General features: G+C 35.6%; 1 protein-coding gene across 1 annotated transcript in view; it reads right to left on the bottom strand.

The window, feature by feature from the left end:
* Positions 1-274: 274 nt before the first annotated feature.
* Positions 275-21722, bottom strand: part of Rfx3 (regulatory factor X3) — a 227444-nt gene continuing 205996 nt past the window's right edge. The window contains exons 15-18 of the mRNA XM_042699413.1: positions 18228-18381; positions 4458-4520; positions 3431-3473; positions 275-2836 (exon numbers count right to left, since the gene is read on the bottom strand). Coding sequence (XP_042555347.1) covers positions 2598-2836; positions 3431-3473; positions 4458-4520; positions 18228-18381 — 499 coding nt within the window. The 3' untranslated portion in view covers positions 275-2597. The remainder of the gene's footprint in view (positions 2837-3430; positions 3474-4457; positions 4521-18227; positions 18382-21722) is intronic.

Genomic DNA, 21722 nt, shown 5'->3' with positions numbered 1-21722 from the left:
CATTTGGTCCAATACAGATATAATAGTGTTATGGGGACAGCCAAATAGAGACAGGAAACTGAAAAACTCAGAAAGGAGAATCAAGATGAAAAGTGTTTTTCCTTTTTGTAGTCTTTAATTTTCTATGTAAACATTTCCTAATGTATGATGAAGCAGATAGCGGTCTTTTGCAGTGTACACTGTTTTTCCATTGTCTTTTTAAAATTTTGCTGTGTGTGTGTGTGTGTGTGTGTGTGTGTGTGTGTGTGTGTGTGTGTGTGTGTGTGTGTGTGTGTGTGTGTGTGTGTGTACGGGTATATGTGAGATGCAAATTCCTTGATCTTTTTGGAGGAAAAGGGGGGATGATCATTTAACTGGTATTTAGATGAAGGCGATGCTAGTGAAGACTACCAGATATGTACAAGTATTGTATGATGCAAAACTTGAAGTGAATTGATTTAAAAATTATATTTAAAACATTTAAATTTTGTTTACGAAATGCTGTTCATATTGAGGCGTCAGAGGCAATGAGGTAACAACATTGCCAGTATGCTGTGAATATGGGCTGTTACCTGATAAGCCATTTGGTATCTTCAACTTTACAGATTGGCCTACTCTTCTTCCCAACCTTCCCCGCCCCAATACCACTGGAGAGATAAACATCTTCAGTTTAACATAAGCCTCATTAGTAATCTGTAAATAATTTTGTGCTTTCCTTTTTTATTTATCTATTTTTTGGCTTTATAGTAGTTATTTATTGACTTTTGCGGATTGGTGTTTTACAACTATTTAAATGAAAAGATGTGCCTTTTCTGTTGTTAATAACTTGAGTGCTTAAAAGAACCTTGGCTCCTCATGAAAATTCACGTGGGGATGGGTGTGTGTTCACCAGGATGTCCCCTTTCTGACTTTGTCACAGACTCCTGCCTCATGGGTACCCGCGTGGGTATGCATGGACACAAAGACACCCAGATAGAAAGACAAACATTTAGACTGAAAAGATGCACTTCAATAAGTACCTGCTTATTTTGTTGACTTTCTAGAATGCTAACTAGATAAGACTGGTCTAAAACATGATTTCTATGTAATAAGCTGGCATTAAAAATTAGTCTGCTATTCCACACCCTTAAGCAATTTGATTCGTAATGAAGTAATATTTAGCTCTAAGAATAAAAAATAGGTTCATGGTCACTCAAAGAAGGGAAGTGATTTCTATCTTTTTGTTTTGCTTCACTTTCCCTACACTTCCTTTGAAGAACATGTAACCTGTCCTTACTTCAGGAATCTGAAAATGACAGGCACACTTTGTCAAATGGATTGAAGAGTTATTCACATGAATAAAATAAACCTTACTAAACCTTAGCTTCAGTTCTGTTTTAAGGCACCATGTAATAGCCGAGGTACAATGATCCCTGATGTACATTCTTCAATGGCAATGGTCCATCCCAGCCACCTGTCCAAATCCTATAGAATTGGGGTACGTAACAGTGAGGTGTGCCAGTTACACTGCCTTCAGGTTCAGTTTAAAATTTAAATCCACATACTTTAGAAACCAGGAAATCGTTTCGAAGGAAATAACGATATGCAGGTTGCTACATTCCTTGCATTCTATAATTTTTCTTTTATAATAGCAGCATATTGAACTACTATTAGAAAAAAAGACCTGGAATAAAAGAAAGTCATTCAAATGGAATGGTTTCCTGTATGTCCAGCTCAGAATAAGTAGCATGTACACTTAAAAAAAAAAAGTCAAGTCATTTTTATCAGCTTTAGTATCTAACTCTAACAGCCCCACTTAACAGCAGAATGCATCTGTGTGCAGTGGTCCCAAATACAGAATCAGTAGTCTTCAAACAGAGGAATTGGTATGCAAATAATGGTTAAAATTCAATATCTAACGGAAGCTTGCATTGTTAATATGGTTTAATAATTATGTACACAAATTATGTACATATTAGCATATTCTCTTGCAATTCTGTCATTTACTCTGAACTGATAAATGCACAGCTCAATTTTTCTACCGAGAAAAATAGATGACCTTTCCAACCCTCTAGCACTATATTAAAAATGCTCTGTATTCTCTCTCCCTAATCCAAAATGTTATCAAAATAGTGTCTCATGGTTCTGTCCAGTGGAAAGCACCTTTCAAAAGCAAAATTGATGCATCTGCTGCCAAATGGGCATGCCTCCAGTGTCAATCAAAGAGATTCATTTCTTTTGATATTTCACAGAAGTGCATCTAATTAAAAAACTTACACATGAAATCATACACCAAGACTAACAATCAACAATAAAATATTTTAAGCTACAAAAAGTAATTTACTTTTTAATTATAAGAAAACAAAAAACATTACATTAAATGTTGTAAAAATCCTTCTTGACACCTGAAACTAAGGGGAAAAAAAAACTCATCATTAAGAGGCAAATAATTTGTTTATGTTAAAAAAAAAAAAGACCTGGCAAAATACATACACCCATTCCATTTCACAACTCCAAAAAGGTAATGTTCAGCACAGATAGAATTTGACAACAGTCGACCTTCAGGCTTATGAAATTTTCAACTTAAGCCCAATATCAACAGGGTTACTGTAAGCTGTAAAAATATGCTTTAATATTCTTTAGACTGCAGTGTAGGTATTTCCTGTAGTGCTGCACTGTCGGATAGTCTGTGTACTTGTGACAATATGCTCACTGTGGATTGGGTTCAGAAGGCCTGGTTGCACGCTGCTCTCCAGGACAGGCTGCATGCAGCCCACTGGGAAGGCCTGGCTCAGCTCTGTCTTCTCCCTTTTGGCTTGTGGCTCCGAGGAGTCGTCCAGTTCTTCATCCATCTCACTTTCTACTTCACTGCCTTCATCTGCACAAACACATAATAGACCAAGACTACTAGCAGGAGACCAATTGGGAAATAGCCATCAACAGGTGCTTGAGAAACACTTCGGTATTCTATTACGATGCCACTTGGCCATTTCTCAGGGGACAGAGCTTGTAGGTTTTCCTTTCGTGGTATTTTACTCAGATCAACAGTGTGCTGATCAGCGGGAGATGGAATCTTGTGCTTTTCTGCACAAGCTGGCTTTGAAGTTCTACTATCCACATCTCAGACTCCTGAGTAGCTAGAACTATAGATGTAAGCAACCAGTGCCCAGCGAAACAGCATCCCCATTTTATGATTTTCTTCTAGAATTCTAGCCACAGCCAGAAATAATGTCTTGAAATTTTTAAAAGAATGTGTTGCAAAGTTCTTTTCTTAAAGTTTGGAACTGCATTTGAATTCAATTTTCTGCATTTACTGGACAGCCCATAAAGAAGACATGGGGATAGAGTGTAAGGATGAAATGGTAAAGGCTTCCAAAAGGTAGAGACTGTCACATTCATTCAATTTCTATGTGATTTCCAGAGTAGTAAGTCTAAAAAAGTCTAAAAAAGATATATTACTTTCAGTTCTTACCTTTATCCAGATTTCCAGGAGACACAGCATTTAAATCACCAAACTGCAAAACAGTAATATTTGTACAATAGTTACTATCAGGCAAGATAAAATCATATTCTACCAATCTGTGGCTAAAAAAAAAAAAAAGAAAAGAAAAACAGCACTCTATGACTTTTTAAAAGTATAAACTAGTGACCATTTAGATCTGTGACTACAAGGGTCACATAATTTTCCAATCAAACTTGTCAAGTTTGAAGTTTAAATTGTGTCACAATTTAGCTGCCTTCAACTCTTTGCAAAAGGATAACAATTTTCTCTGCCTTCCATGCTCTGTGCTTTTTAATTATTTTTATTCCTACAACTCAGCAATGAAGAAATAGGGGCCTAGATGACCTGGATAAAGATGGATGTGGTGTATGAATTTGGAAAAGTCCAAAATCAAGCAGGACATCTTAGCTGCCCCCCAGCAGTGACCATGAATCGGGTAGAATCTGCATTATAGAAACATGGCTTTAGCAATTTGGTTGAACTGTTGTTGTTGTTGTTTTAAATTTCAGTAAGAATGCAAAACATACTAGTAAAGCCTAATGTTGACATATTATTTTGTATAAATTTTCAAAGTTGAGAATTGTCTCTTAACTGATGTTCTAGTTTGCCAAGATAATAGGATTCCACTAAAAAAAAAACAAAAAAAACCAGAATAGGTATTTGATCACTGCTAATCAAACAAAAGAGCTCGTGACAATATGTAGCAATTAATAATTGGCAGCTCTGATGTTATTTTCTAGTGTGGATCAATAGTTTGATGAAAATATAAAGGCAAGAAATTACATTTTGAGCCTTTCAGGGTGAACAAACATGAATATATTAAATTAAAAACTGAAGAGCAGAGGTGCAAAGCTATTCCAAAAAAGGTGAAGTGAAACTGTAGAGCCTTCACTTTTTAAAAATGGCAAACAATATTTTTTTTAAAATTAGTAAATCATTATTAGAAATTCAGATTTCTCAACAGGCTTAGAAAGGATGAGACAGAAATTCTACTTACATTCGGAAGTTTGCTTATAAAGAGTTCCATGATAGGAGTATTTTTTTCATCTACAAGGTATGTCTATAAAGTAATAAAACTGATCTTATTTTGCAAACATATACACATTGGTTCGTTTTTTTTTTTCCCACCTAAACAAGTATTGCTCTTCATAGTAGTCACCTTGGGAGCTTATACTTTCATTCCAAGGTCCAGAGTTCTGGAATTACTCTTCAACTATCAAATCCAATAATGATTTTTTTTTAGATACATTAAAGAAAGTTCATATTGCTATTGCCATAGGATGGCACATTTTATTCAGTGCCTTTGGTTCTGGAATGACTTACCAAAAATCAAATTCATCTTTGTCACAATTATGGATAAAGATATATTACTTTTCTTTCTATGATTTCTTAGTGTTTCAGAGATAGTTTAAAAAGTATTCTCACACCATTGCTAAGACACAGCAGCCTCAATGGGACCAGTGTTCAGCCTTCCTAGGTGACTACTTTGACAGAAACAGGGGCAGTATGTTTGTATGAAAGTCTGTGACATTACTTTTCAGTTACATGTCACCAGGCAACAAATATAAAATAGTAAGTAACCTCACTGCTGTCCTGAAGTTGTACCCGATCACACAGTTGAGAACCCTATAGTTTCTCAATGAAATTCAGGGCACTAGTTCTTAAATTACTGAACATAATCGAAACAACAACATCCCAATGTATTATTCTATCTACTTAAAAAGATTCTAGAATTCTAGATTCTAGAATGATAAAGAATCATTTATATGTTATTTCTAATCAACACAGGAAATATTACATATATGTATATATTTAACAAACTTAAGATCCACTTCTTGAAACAAGTTGTCATTGAAGATTCTAAGCACATATCTATTTTTTTTCTAAGAAGTAAATACAAGTTAAGTATCCCTAATCTAAGATGCACAGGACCAAAATGTTTCAAATTTCAGCTTTTTTCATATGTTTGAATACTTGCCTTTACACAAGAAGATATCTTGCTCCTAAACACAAAATCTATTTATGTTTCATTTATACCTTACACATTACCTAAAGGGTAGTTGATACAATGTTATTGGTGTGCTTGAGGTCAGGAGTAACATTTTTCACTTGTGGTACAATGGTGATATGGAGCATCTTGTATTTTGGGACTAAGGTTGTTCATCTTGTTTTTCATTTGTGGCTGAGGAAATGCTACAAATTATCTGTGACTAAATTATTACTGCCACTGGTGACTAAATAGGTAGACATATGTGAAAATTTTGTTCATATGAAACATCGCTTTCAGTTTTTCCTTTATTCTGCAAACATGACATTTTCTTTAATACAAAGATCTTCTTTAAAGGTTCCTACTTCCTAACGTGAATGAATATTGTTGATTACTTATAATGCTAAAGATAAAAACTGGAATCTCAGTGATTATCATTATCTTCAGCAAAATAAATGAACATAATAAAAGGTTTGGTGTTCTGTGCTGGACAATGTAGGAAGAATCTCAGAGACATTGTCAATGCTTGTAGGTGTCTCTGAGATTAATGACAAAGTCCTGAACATACAGCAAATAAATAGTGTAGTTTTAAAATAAATTATGAATAAGAGGTAAGATGTTAATATATATGCAAAGGTTTTTAATACACATTTAACACAGGGATAAGATCTATCTATCTGTCTGTCTGTCTGTCTGTCTGTCTGTCTATCTTACTTTAGTCCTAAAGCTAAGTAAGATTCAGAGATTCCATTTATTTGATAGGTGATTGACATTTATGAAGGGCTTACAAGGTTCCTATCAAAATTGTTTCTGTTCTGAAGCATAGGTAGGCTAGCAGAAGAATGCAGCAGCCTACAAAGATTTACAAGCGTGGAGTCAAAGCCTTGGAAATGGAAATCAATTGCTTTGAGCAGGAGGTCAAAGCATCAGCAAGAAAGGACCTGAGCTGGGGGAGGGGCAGCTGTGTGTAGCACACAGAAGACAGCGCCACAGAGAGCAGACAGATGACAAATACCTACACTTGCCTGGCACAAGTCAGAAACAGAAGAGGAGAAAGTGATAAATGATGTCAATGAACAACAGCAACAACAACAAAAAAAGAGGAGCTCACAGCAAAGTACAGAGATGGTTGTAAAGTGATAGCATCAGCAATTGGAGGATTACTAGTCATTGATGTGGCATACTACTATGTACAAAGTACATTTGTAGCAGTATGTGGTAGGCTTTCTTTTAAATATTATGACCTCACATGTCACTTCCTTGAAGATTTTCCAGATAGTTCTGTGTAAAGTACCTCCTTTCTGGTTGTTTTCAATCCATACATGCATCTCCTTCAAGACATGCATCACAACCTGCACTAACCTACAGGACTTAATTAACATCTGTTTTTCTAACCATAATGTCAGTGGCCTTGGGAGGGAAGGACCTCATTTGCCTTCTTCACCCCTGTTTCAGACTCTAATATAGTACCTGAGATAAACATTAAAGAGTAGTTACTTCTTCATTTCAGCCTAACCAAAGAAACTTCAGAATTTGGCAAGGTAGAGAGTTAAGATTTCATCTTAGAGCTATTGAAAATGAGTTGACCTGTCCAACATCATAGAGTAAACATGGTGGTATTATGCTTGAGACCAAGTATTCTTACCCTCAGTTTAAGAATGAGAGACACAGAGATAGGGAGGTAAGGAGAGAAAGTGAGAGCAAAAGAGAGAGAGAGAGAGAGAGAGAGGGACAGACAGACAGACAGAGAGAGAGAGAGTGAGAGAGAGAGAGAGAGAGAGAGAGAGAGAGGTGAAAGATCCATACAAAAAGGAATACAAATGTATATACACACACACACATATATATATATATATATAAATCTATCTGTCTGTCTATCATCTATCTATCTATCTATCTATCTATCTATCTATCTATCTATCTATCTATCTATCTATCTATCTATCTATCTACCTACCTACCTACCTACCTACCTACCTATCTGGAATTCAATGTATGTAGGAATTGCAATTTGGTTGGCTATACAAATAGGGAGGCTGTAAGTTAAAATCTGTAATGTATTATAGACAAAGCATGCCCACTGATTAAGTGTCCACAAACACAGCTGGGATTGTGAGGAGTATGTGTTGAGGCCGGATACCTGTCTCTGAGCACAGGCACCATGGAAGGCGCTGCTTTCTCAGCAGGCAGTACCATGGCCCACTAGGGCAAGGCCAGCGAAGAAAGCACTGTGCATGAGACTCAGCACCAGCTGTCATCCTTGGGCCCTAAATCAATGAAGAGGAATTCAGACAGTAAGCAGGTGAGGCTCTGTAGGGGACAAAGAAGCCGGCTGGGAACAAAAAGTGAAGAAGGAAAGGGTTCAGAGATTGACAAAGACCTCGCCCTGAGAGGCACCTTCCCTATTTGGAAGAGTTTACATCACCCTACAATGAAAGATTTTGTGTGACTGTAATCTCATTTATGCTTCACATAATTTTTTACAGCACAGCTTGCTAATGGTTTAAACAAATCTGAAATAAGTACTCCAATAGTTTCCACTTGGTTCTTTCTAAAGAAACAAGTTGGAGCATATTGCAGTAGCCGAGGACACAGAAAGCACTGAACAAGTGATTGCTATTGTTATGATTATTGTTCTTACTGTAAATGATTATCAGCATTTCCTAAGAACTGTAAACCAGACATGTGAGAACCAGCCTGAAGCTTTATTATAGGTTTGAGCCATGAGTGCCCAGTTCTCATTCACCTGTAAGGACCTCTGAGAATCCGTTCACATAATCCAGGACAACTTATTTGAGGCCAACCAATGAGTTACCTTACTTTCACCTGCAACCTAACCTATCTTGGTACTGATCCTCATTACCATCTCTATTTTGTGATGTATTTGCAGCAGCCCATTTGTACTTTCTTTACTAGCTTTGATACATTCTGGTCTTCATTTCACAAGGATCAGCCTGTCTTACCAGCTATCTCTTAGGAAGTCCTCTTATGTTAGCACCACCCGATGATTCTCTGTGGATACACGGGCAGGGTCTAGAGCCAGATGCCCAGGTGCTGGTGTCTATCCAGTGAAAAACTACAGGGCACACACATAGCAGGATTAACCACATGATCACCACATGATCCTAAACATGCTTGCTGGTGACCATGATCACCAGGAACTGATGGACAAACAGTTGAAAGCTTCTAGAAAGGACTACTCCTTTGGGGACTTCAGAGCCTGCAGGGACAGTCGACACAGATTCAGAAAGTGACAATAGGGCTTGTATTGCAATCAATACTGGCAATAGGAGTAATTTTATATCCACATTTGAAAAGAGAAAATATGTGTATGTGTATACATTAACATATGTATGTATTTACGATTGGCCAGTTTCCAACGATCAGTCATTTGCTGCAGCAATGAAGATCTTTACATTCCTTCTTAGATACTAAAAAGAAATGGATCCCTAAAATGTTCTAATATTTTTTCTATCTTCTGTTTAGTATACTGTTTGGGACAGACTTTATTTTTTTAACTTCACTTGCATAGGTCTACATAAAATCTGTTGCCCTATTTTGTAACTTTCATCCATTCCTATTAGTTAAACTTTCATTCAAGCCCAGCTATGACTGCCTAGTTAGACCTAATTATGTTTATGCTTCTTTCCTAATGCTGTCATTTTCTTTTCTAATTGACTTATTTCCCTATTCTATTTGGTTGGTTGTATTTTTCAAAACATTGAATTAGTTTGCTTCTGATTACCACTTTGGCTACATACCAAAGAATGCTGTGGGTTCTTTGTAATTCCATGAATCATTTGATTCAACATTCAAAAATTGTCTGCAGGCTATTTTATTCTGTTACAATACAATATAGTAGAGTCTGCTTGCGCTTTGTTATCTGTTCTATTTATTTTAACTCCTAAGTTTATCTTTAATATGGTCCAAAATGTGATGGTCTAATTGTATACTTTATTACATGGGTTGTCAGCGCAGAATCGATAAAAAAAAAAATCAAGTAGAAAGTAATGAAATACACTCCTTGATAATGCATGTGATGTTATATACTTATGAAAATGGAAGGATATGGAGCTAAGATTTACTTACTATGTATCTGGCTGCCTATCCAGCATACCTACCTACTTACCTAACACAAACTCTGTGAAGATATAGTATTTATGTTTTTTTGGTGAGAAAACTAAGAACTCAGGTAAGAAAATTTATCTAACTTTCACAGACTACAAACATATTTAATAGGGAATCTGAAATTAACATCCACGTGTATAGTACACCACGGTAAGAACTATTCAGGATGTGTAGCAGCCTGACCTGGACTAAAGCACAACTCTAACAGCACCAATCAGGTGACCAAAAGCAATCTACCAACCAGATAGAGTTAACATGAGGATTCAATGGGCTCATATTTGCTTCTACCAAATCATACTGTCTTCAAAATTCAATTTTTGAATACTGTTGATAAACCCTAGAATTCAGTTGATAGCCATAGGATGATGTTTTCACCCTGAAATGCCTCTAGCCAAGTGGGCTACGGAAAAAACTCTGTGGGTGTGACTGTACTCCACACGTTCACATGAGGTTTTGACACTATAAACCCAATGTGGGGGGAGTTGTGGGGTTTTTTTTTGTACTAATCAAGGAATTTATGAGGCATGCAAATACTATAAGAGATGGAATAAGCGTGAAGGGGACATGCATGAATTGTGTTTCCTAATCGAAGGGATATCACACAATTGGAAACAGAGGAGGAGCTCAGTTGAGCACTACTGAATCAACTGCTTTTCTCTCTCTGCTCTTCCAACAAGTGAATTAAGGAGGGATTGAGGCCATTTAAATCTTTCCCCATGGAAATCTCAAACAGATTTGGAACTGGCTATCTCAATTTTAATATTTACACCACTCCCCATCTTAATCAATAGCTTTTCTATACTCCACTCAAATTTCAGAATGCTCTGAAATTTACAAATCATATCTAGTTCAGCTATGGTCTATTACTTTTGCCTAGTTATAACTAAGAGTAAGGTTAGGGAGTGACAGATTTTTGATGATGGACAGAAATTTTTGTCTTTATCTCCCAGTTGAGAACCAAATTCATCAGAGCAATTCACATTTAACACTGTTGTAAGGTTTCGCAACTGAGTAAAACTAGTTGCTGACTTTAAAGTAACTGCCAATTTTGCACTATTTGTAAATGAATACTAATGTCTTATTTGGTACAATGTTGAGTCCTTCTGTGACTTTTTTCTACATGTGTATGTTTCATGCATTGTTCAGTAGATTGCTAAGAAGACCAAGATTTGTGACACTATATGGTCTATATGCTATCACTGCTGTCGGTCCTGCTTTTTGAAGCTGGCCAGGTGTTGGGGCAATATGCGCTGCCAGGGAAGTATATTAACACCACTGCTTTAAGCACTCAGACTCTCTGTACTTGCCTGGAGACCCAGAACACATCACACACCTTTATAATGTTTCAAACATTTTTAAGAAGCAGTCGTAGGAGAACTTGCAGAAATTGAAGTGACCGAGGAAGAATACAGGACTCGGCTGCTTTGAAAGAGAAAAGCAGTTTGAAACACAGCTTCAAAAGCATTTTCAACATCTCCCCTAGGCAAAGGCAAGAGGGTCTCTGGCTTTTTTGTCTTTGCCTAGGCTGCTTCCTCCCAGCCAAGCCTCGAAGACCACGCTTCCCTCCTACCATCCAACCACACGCCTGTTATCTGAGATCTCAGTATTCCTCACCCCAAACCCATCTTTTCTTTCTTACACCTGTACAAGACTCTTCTCCAAGTCACTTCAGAAGAAAGAAGGAACTGCCAATAGGTGGGCAGCTGTTTCTGAAGGGTAGAAAATCCTTGAACACAAAGCTAATGTGTTCATAAATGAGTAAAAAATTATCCATACTGCAAGATGGAGGAATGATAGCTAAAAAGAAGCATGAAGGGGTCAAAGGCTGGCTATGTCTATGATACTATTTCCTAGGATGAAAATTGGAGGAGATGAAGAATTGTAAATTTAGACCAAGCTTTTCTAGTTATCAAGATATATCTGTCAAGGCAGGTGGATAGAACAGATTTTATTTACTGTTTGATTTACGACTTTAAAAATATTTATACATGTGGTACTCTGGGCCCTATAAATGTTAGGGTTGGGACTGGCAGCATATCTTTATGCAAATAAAACTATGGGTGGATAGGAAAGAATTTTGCATCTAATTTGACTGTCTCTCTTTGAGGTCACCTGCAACATCTAATAGGATGATGCACGGGGTAAGGATTTAAGTACTCACACTAAGATTACACCAGGCTCATATTTTTGTAGAGAATCTCTCATTTTTATGACATTATATAACAATGTATTATAGAAAAATGATAGCATAAAGGAGGTAACAATTCCTTGTCTATTTTAAACAAGAGCTCTCTTTTAATGAGAAGGACAAGCAACCACCCAGTCTACTTGTGGCCAAGAGTAAAAAACTCACAGCTAGAGCTATTGGGCCTATGTACAGAATAATGGGTTATGCCAAAGAGGCCAGTAGGTGGAGCTATCACGCTTAGTCTCCACCAGGGAACCTTGACACTGAACTTGCTCTTTGTAAGTTGGAGGCTGTCTGAGCAGCTACCAGACAAAAGTAACTCATCTCTAAATGCATATCATCATGGTGGGCTTTGATGAGCTTTTTCTCCTGAAGCCTGCAATGGTCATTTAGTTGTTAAAACATTTTAAGAAATCTTCAACTACATTTGTTCCTTTTCCCACTTCCAGCTATCTAGCTGCAAGCACTTAACCCAAATCTAGGAAGGAGGTGGAAACTTCATTTTTTCTGAATAAAGAAACCTAGTATATCAATCATAAAATCCAATGAGATGTCTGACAAGTTAGTACTGTCTGTCCTGTCGTCTTTCTTTTGTTCTTCCTTGATGGCTATGTTTTTGTATTTATTATATAGGATTGTGTTTAAACAACAAGTAACAGCAAAATCTTCTCCATTCGCTAAAGAATCTGGGAGCAATTGTAGCTCAGTCAGCAGGGAAGAAAACCAAGTATAAGAATCTAAGGAGCAGGGTGGGGGGCGATGAGGGAGTTAGGGATAGTAGGAGAAAAACAAAGGAGGGGGTAATACTGCCCCACAAGAATGTGTTCATTACCTTACTCATGTAACTGTAACCCCTCTGTACAGCATCTTTACAATAAAAGAAGAGAAGAGAAGAGAAGAATCAAGGAGCAGGTATTCCAGAGGGAAAACCCTGGACTGCTGAGTCAATGGCTTTTTTCTCAAGTCCAAGGAGAAAAATGACCAGAATGACAATCAGCAAAAAGGAGGAAAAATGCAACTATGTCTATATAGCCAATTCTTAGGAACTGGAGGATGATGGTATACAAAAGGGGCCTAATCCTCCAAAGTTACTTCTATTATTTATTTTCAAATTGTCAGAAATTTTGCTAATGTAAAGGAATAGATTTACAGCTGAAGTCAAGGTGCCAATTCTATTTTTTTTTTTTTTTTTTTTTTTTTTTGCTTTCTGGGTTGTTATGAAAGAGCTGAAAAGGGTAGAATTTGTTTTCTGGCAGATTTGACTTTTGCAATTTGCTCAAACTAATATTTCATTTGGATATGCTAAATATCTACTAACAAAAGTAGAAGGGGGCAGGAGGCAGGGTATTAGACTATGAAGAGCTATGAACAACCTCAAAAGCAGGGGAAGAAAGCTTTGGACTAGAATAATGTCAAAAATCGGATTTCTTTATCATTGTGTGAGAATGAGTGTGCAAACGTGTGTGTGTATGATGTGTATGTGTTTAGAAGAATTTTATATTTCAGATAAATGTAAGTTGATAAAATGCACAATCTGTGTCCTGAAACTGGATACAAATAACTTAAAAAAAAAAAAAGAAGAAATTTCAATTTGGATGGTCTTTTTGGTTCTGGAGTGAAACAGGCCTACCTAGTAAATTTAGTTTTGTCATTTGCTAGTTTTGATTTGGGGCTGCTTTCAACTACATTTCCTCACTGGTTAAAAGGGCATACTCATTTATCTTTAGCAAGGCTGTGGCCAATCTTCATTGAGAATGTAAAACACAGCATGATGATTGTAACAAGGTCTGACCTTAGTAAGGAGAACATTAATAAATACTAATAAGTTTCACTATAAATAACAATATAAATTTTAGGCCTGGTGGCGTGATTCCAAAAGGTCCCCAGTAAAACTAACAACTAACATTTGACAACTAGTCTCTACACTTTTCTGAGCTCCTACTGTTCTAAGGTAGTGTTCTGTTACTTGATTTTGAGATAGGGTATTGCCATGTAAGCCTGGCTGCTTTACTACTCCAGAGTCTCCTCCTTCAGCCTCCCGAATGCTGGGATTACAGGCAGGTACCACTGCTATGCTAAGATTTCTAGATTTTTTTTTTTTTTTTTTTTTTGCAAATTACCAATTTAAAATACAATCTATTCTTTAAAAAATATTCCTCAAAATAAGCCTATTGTTCTATAAATACATTTTTGGAATTTTCTGTAGTTGTACTGTAATCAAACTCAGTCAATGCTTTATTCTGGATTGATTTTACTTTAAGCATCCATGTTTATTTGTATGAATCAATCATGTGCTTCCAGTAAACTTTTGTTGAAAAGCTTGCCTGTTGAGTTAATATTGCTCTAGGTATTTTTTTCCCTTATTTTGTATACATCAACTTTGATGAACTTAAGACATTTGCCTTTGGATGGCAAATTGTACACATTTGAAAATATTTCCCTAAAATACTACTGAAATATTGTTTTATATTTCTATTCACAACTTAAAACAGTATCCTCTGGCTTCTATTTGAAAAGTTGGCCATAGAAATGGTTTATATATGATATTAAATGAGTATAAGTATAATAAAAATTTATACTTGTTATTCTGATATTTATGAGTATACAATTTAATATTTACAATGTATCATTACGTTAAATATACAAAATATTAAATATAGAAATGCTTGTCATGAAAAATATTTTATGAATCAACCAAAATTTTCTAGGTTCAGTGAATATATTAATGACCTAAACATTAGAAAATAAAGCATACATCTCATAGACTTCCAAACAGATCCAAAACAGCCATAAAACTTCAAATAAAAAGAAATTTTTCTGCTCTATTTTTCGTGGACAGAATGACTATGATATAAAAATTCTTAACAGGTGTGCAAACAGATGCAACTTGTTTATTTTATTCTTACTCTTAAATTTTCACCATTGCCAGAATGCCTATAGGCACATTTAAAATATTTAAATAAAATTTGAAAAATTTCATAAATTCTAACAGTAAATAAATTCTGTCCTCTATCATTTAGGGGGGAAAATATCTGCCCCTTCAAAACTACAAATGCCTTAAATAACGTTCCAGGAAGTATTAATATAGTGTTAGTTTAACATTTCACAAGAAAACTTACGGTGATGTTATTTCTAGTGAAAACTGAATTGCAAATGCTTTCTCCTTTCTCGGGTTATTACTTTTGTGAACATTTCTTTCTGCCTTTGGTAGTCTCCACAGCTTTCTTCTAGACTCTGTCTTTTTAGAGTCAATTCCTTTTGTCTTATATTTCTCACCTCAAATATCTTTTCCCTGCACCTTGTTTTTCGTATCTCTATATCCCTTAATATTTTTTATTTTAGTGTTTGTAGTTATGCCATTAAAATATAAACTTCTTGAAAGCAGGGTCAAAGGTTTGTTTTGTTTATTACCATATTAAAATCATTACAGTGTTTGGCCCATCTTACCTACATAAAAAATATTTGTTAAATACATAACTGGAGAAGAGAATACATTGTTAAATACATATTAACTGGAGAAGAGAACTCCAGGGATCAACACAGAGGACATGATTTGTTCCCTTGTCATTATAAATAAACAACAGAATTAGAAGGAAAATTCCCTTCTTTCAACTCAAAGTTCTCTATTATTTCCAAGTATTTGTCAGTTACAGAAATCACATTGAGAACCATGTAATTAGTACTGTATAAATTCTAGGACACAAAGTAGAAATACAAATCAGGGAGACAAGGACTACTTAACGTAGCCTGAGACTTCCTGAGCAAGTGAGATTTAAGACATAAAGTAGGAATTATGATAAGCAAGGGGAGATGATGGGAAGGTTCTAGGTAAAAAGAAAAATTTAGGATAATCTTGGTGAACAGGAAGGGAGGAAAGGCTTCTGGGTTTGCCACAGAAGGGGCATGAGGAGGAACAGTTTGAATAGAGAGATAGCCCTCGTATACCAAAGGAAGATTTTTTTCTTCCTTAACAGAAAAGGAAGCCTCGGAGTAGTTTTAAGTAAAGTATAACACAATAATATTTGCTTTTACATGAGGTGATACTGACTACACTATTAAGGATGTAAAAATAAGATAAAAGTAATTGGTTAAAAACATACAAAGATGATGCTCAGGCATCTAGAATGTCTGCTAAGAAGCTGCATAGAAAGATTAAGTTTAATCTAAGGTATTATGAGCTGTCACAACTGACAACTTTTTCTTGAGGTTGTTATTACTGATAATTAAAAAACAACAACAACAAAACCACTTGTTGAGAGTGAGGGTAATGGCGAGTGGTATGGATTTTAATTGCCTTTGGCCTGATGCTACTCCCACTGTGAACCCAGGCACTCTGGACCTGGAGTTTGGAACACCAATGGGTATTAAGAAAAGAGTAAAATTAGTATCTAACATGTGAGAGAAACATGAGAAAATAGCTTCTTTTCTGGAGTATCTTTATTTTTCCCAAATCAAGAAATTTTAAATAAAATACAATCAAGGGCAACAGGTTTATGATAGCTAAGAGATATGAGATCAATTCTAGGAAATTAGCTAATCCAAACTATTCACAAGGACTGGTATTGAATAATGGAAGAGCAAAGAGAGCTCAGAAACTTTTCCTACCCGCTGGGTAAGAATACAATGAGCAAATTACAAATCGAAGATATAGTATGCTTAGATCTTTGATCTTACAGAAGGTATTTTATGTCAGTTTTTTAAGTTAAATTTTATTAAGCTAACTTTGCCTCATTTGATAATTTGACATTTATGTATTTTCACGGAGTTGAAAAAAAGAATGAAAAAAAAGTAATTGACAGTATTGGCCATATAGTTCATGGGATTTCTTGGTGTTGTCAGTAGGAGTGCAGGAGACAGGCCTTCCTGCTGTGTGATAGCTCATGGACCCTGCCTTTGTTGCCCAGCAATACAAAGAAAGCAAAAACTAAGCATCAAGATTAGCCATGTGCTAGTATTAACCATCACTGTTGCCATCGTCCTGATCATTCTAGTAAAGCAGACCCTGAAGACACAATGTGGATGGCAAATATGTAAAATGTACAAGGCAAGTCAATTTAGTATTCTTGAATCCAGAGTTGAGAAATCTTATATGTCACCAAGGCATTTTTCTAAGAAGACATTTATACAACCAGAGAAAGAAGTAATAACGGGAAGTCAAACCTAAGGAAAATCCAGATTGTTTTACTCGCATGAAATTCCACCTAAAGCTACAGGGATTCTTGGTTAATCTCACATATAGCCATCTGGCATCGTTTAAACAACCATTTGAGAGCATTGTATAAAGATGTATATCGATTAACAGCCAGAGATTTTAAGAAATAGAATATTTCAACTGGAATCCTAAATATGTTTGACATGCATTTATTTTCACCAGCATAGTTAGTCAAAGTCTTTAAAGTGTTATGACATTTTATACATTTATTGTGTTTCTTAAACTGATACAAATACCCAATAATATTTGTCTTCACTAAAAAAAATTCAATAAGCACCTTTACATAGCTTAAAAATGAACATGTCATTGTCACTACTTTGGGGGTAAATTGTGATGTAGGTCAGACCTGGTTTAGTTCGGTAAACTATAAAGTACACCCAACCAAATATAAGAAAATGACCCAATGCTAAGCCATTCTAGTATTTGCATATATTCCTCATTGCCTTAATCCATTCTCATTTGTTTTAGTTTCAGAGACTTATGTTTTGGTACTTGTTGAGGATAAAGTGTTTTGATTATTATTTAGACATTGTAGAAAAGTCCAGATAATTTTAGATACAGTAATGTCTAAAGTTTTAGACAATGTCTAAAAAAATGTCATTTGTCACTGTTATCATCATCATCATATCACCATCATCATCATCCTAAAAATTAACCATTTACTTTATTTTTGATGTCTGGGGAATAGTGTTCAATATGCATATTTAAATTTTGTTATAGATATTAAGCTTATTAGAAGAATTGATCTTTCTTATTCCCCACTACTCAGGTTCTTTAAATTCTTGCTTTAAATCCAGTGGTTCTCAAGCTCTGCTTGCACATAGATGTTCAGACACTGAATGAAGCATTCCATACATTTTACATGATATAATCTATAATTCTGGATTCCAAAAACATAAATCTTGCAATGGTTTCAAAGCCTCTCTTGGGTTAGGCTCACTTGGTTAGAAATCATTGCTTCAATCAATCACTTTTTTTTTTTTTTGGTCGGTCGTGGGGGATGAACTCTGGGCCTGGGTGCTGTCCCTCAGCAATTCAGCTCAGGGCTAGTGCCCTACCACTTGAGCCACAAGCCACTTCTGGCTTTTTCTGCTTATATGGTGCTGAGGAATCGAACCCAGGGCCTCATGCATGTGAGGCAAGCACTCTACCCTTGAGCCAGCCTCCCAGCCCAATCAATCACTTTTAATGAAGTATAAATCAGGTTCTTTTTTAAAACCCAGTGGGTCATAGCTCTTTCATTTTCTCTTACCTCACCCATGACGGCTATGGGTGTCTCTCCTGTTGCTTGAGCAACACGATGTTCTACTAAGTAGAACATGTATTCATCATAGAGCAGACGGATCAGGTGGAAGGAGCCAAAGCTAGCAGCACTGCGCAAGGTTAAGTCTCGAATAACCATTGAGCTGTTTCAAGAGAAAAGACATATACAGCCAATATTAGTGAGAACCTGTTTTTCCTCAAAAGAAGTTACACTGGAAGTCGAAGTAGTAGTAGTATAGGTTTTTCAATATTACGGAAAGCCATTGGCTCAACACATGTAAACAGGGTAGTAAAGAAGTAATCGCGTGAGAGTGAAACTTAAACCGGATAGGTCTTCCAGAGGAAAGACTATTATGTTAACATAGGTAGATTTGCTGTTGTATTAAACTCATGAATAGATCAGAATTGACCATTTTGAAAGGTTGAAAACATATCACCAGTGTAATAAAAAAGCAACTAAAAATGTAAATCTTATTCATGATAGTTAACAACCTATAATTTCTAAATGACGAAGGCCATTAGCATACACTTTGGAAAAGTATGTATTTATGCTAGACAAAGCACACAGAGTTCTGAAAGGCAGCTATCTAGAATACAGATGAGTATTCACAGAAAGGAAGACAAATTTATTGATTCTAGTTTCTTACCCATTTTCATTTACATTAAGGTGATTTTCCATCAGAAGCAGATATTATAAGCGCAATTAAGAAATTATCCCATAAAAATGTGAATATTTAATTTGTATAATATCCAAATATAAAAATAATAATAGTTGCTAACAACTCTATTATATTCAAAGTAGAAATCAATAAAAAAAAGTCTTGGCCTTATTAAAGATGTGCAGATTATTAACCTTATTCATGTATTACAAACCTTTTTAATATCAGTAGTAAAAATAATATATGCATGCTTGTGTATGTATTATGTATTTTCTCATCAATATCATGGAATGACCATTTTCCAAAGATGATGATGATGATGATGCTAACGATACTGTCATTACATATTCAACATGAAGAAAAAACTCATAAATATATAGCCGGATATTCTTAATCCTTGTTTTGCAATGTACAATTGTAAACTACCCAAAAAATGGAAAAATTTAAGACTGTAGTTTTATTATTTTTTTTAAATACTTTAGATTCTATGTACAAATACTCAAATACTGTAACTCAACTCTGGAAATGACAAATCATCCATATATATGAAATAGAAAAGCCATGGACTCTGGCACTGGCTTTTTGGTAACTGATTGCTAATCTCAAATAAATAATTTCCTTGACTTACATATTTTCTTAAAAAATATGAAATCAAGCTGGGCACTGGTGGCTCACACCTGTAATCCTAGCTACTCATGAGGTTGAGATCTGAGGACTGCAGTTTGAAGCCAGCCCAGGCAGGAAAGTTGGAGAGACTCATCAGCAATAATCTACTCAGAAAAGGCTGGAAGTGGCACTATTGCTCAAATCATAGAATGCTAGCCTTGAGCACAGACAGCCTCAGGGACAGAGCCTAGGCCTTAAGTTCAAGCCCCAGGACTGGCCAAAAAAAAAAAAAAAGGAAATCAATGATTTTAGTCTTATCTAATGTATGTTTAGAATAAGATGAGCTCAAGAATGTGAAATTAACTTATGAACAGAAGATGACTCAATATAAATAATTATAACATACAGAGTACAAGTTGTCTCTATTCTGTTTAAGAGATGAAGAGTACAGATTACTATATATTAGTCAGAGGACCTCTCATTTTTGAGGATCTATTTACAAAAACGGTAAAGAATTAAATAAAAAAGGAAATCCACAAATTTGATGTCATAAGCCTGGTTGCCATTATACATTCCTGATTATGATTACATTATGTTTTTTTTTTAAGGCTTAAAGCTTAGCTTGAGGGTCAAATAAAACTATATTCCATTTCCTTTAACTCATTTAGATTTTGGTTTTCTTGGTTATCTGTGGTCCACTGTACTCTGAAAATGTTAAATGAAAATTTCAGAAATAATAAGTTTTCAATTGTGTATTCTCAGTAGTGTAATGCAAACGTGTTTTACCTACTTCTTCCCACCTGGGATGTGATTCATCCTTTTGTTCAGGGTATCTACCTTTGTGTTCAGTATATGCCACCTATTAGTAGCTAGTTTAGGTGTTCAGGTTATACCACTGGAAAAAAAATTAAATCTGGCTTTCAATCATATTGTCTAGTTTTTGAAGATCCAATAATCCTGACATGAAATTATTATAGTAGTCTTTAAAAAAGAATCATTTGAATTGTATTATCAGAGTTATAGCTATACTTCAGTCTCTCTGTGTTGGATCTCTGCCCTACATGACAGTACTCAATAATAGTTAACAATTTAATTGGAAACGTATTGTCCACATTAGACTCCTGTTTAGCTATGTTGCAGATTTAAACTCCACTCATTTTCATGTTGCTAAGTTACCATGAACTCAACTCTTTCTAAAATCAGTTATAAGCATTAATTATTTGATAGTGGATGACAGGTGCCTTTGAATGTTTACCCTTTATAATTCTTGGTGTGGAAATTACAATACATGCCCTAACACATGATTCTCAGCTTATCTCTGCATACTCTTCCCCAGTGAAGAGGAGAGACCAGACTTGAGACCCTCATGTAAACTCTGAGCAATGAGTATAGCTGGTTAAAAACCATGTGATTTTTTTTTTTGTTGCTTTGTATGTTCCTCCCCCATGGTATAACCTGTTTTCGCTGTATTTTTTGCCAGTATAATTTGGGGAGGGGAAGGGAAAAAACAAAATGTTTAAATAGGGATACGGGTTGACCCACTGTAACAATGAAATGTACAAGACACTAGGTTGAAAACAAACTTTACAATTTGGGGGGGGGGAGGAGAGGGCGGGCAGGGGGGAAGGTGGAGGGGTGTTGGGGGGAGTGTAGTTGTGGAGATGGGAGGGAAGGGATGGTAGGGAAAAACAAAGGAGGAGGCACCAATGCTTGATAAGAAAAGTACTCATTACTTTACTCATGTAACTGTAACCCCTCTATACAGTATTTTCACAATAAAAAACTTATTAAAAGGAGTATTCACTATGAACATTAAAAGGCTTAGATACTGCCCTGTTGTAGATACTGCCCCATGTCCTATTTAAAGTTAGGATAGGAAAACAATGAATCTCATTAAGTTTTTAACTTCTTTATAGTGCTGAGATCAAAATAAGATACTAGCATACTAGACAAGTGCTCTACCAATGAGCTATATATATCCCCACTCATGAACTCTGTCCTTTATAAAATAAAAGGACTATTTGAGGATGGAGAGGTAGCTTAGTGGCAGAGTACTCACCTAGCATATACAAGACTGGGATTAAACAGCAGCACTACAAAACAGAAGTAATGTTTAGGTAACCTTTGTGGTAGCCTGAGGGAATGTTCTCCACTGTTACCTAAAACACTCAAGCAGCTGAAAAAGGCCCATATAACTTCCCTATTTTATCTCAAGAAAG

This window comes from Dipodomys spectabilis, unplaced genomic scaffold, assembly GCF_019054845.1.
Source record: "Dipodomys spectabilis isolate Male_0828 unplaced genomic scaffold, ASM1905484v1 ptg000241l, whole genome shotgun sequence".
NCBI lineage: Eukaryota > Metazoa > Chordata > Mammalia > Rodentia > Heteromyidae > Dipodomys > Dipodomys spectabilis.
Note: the sequence above shows the minus strand (reverse complement) of the source record. Positions and strands in the feature narration are given on the sequence as shown.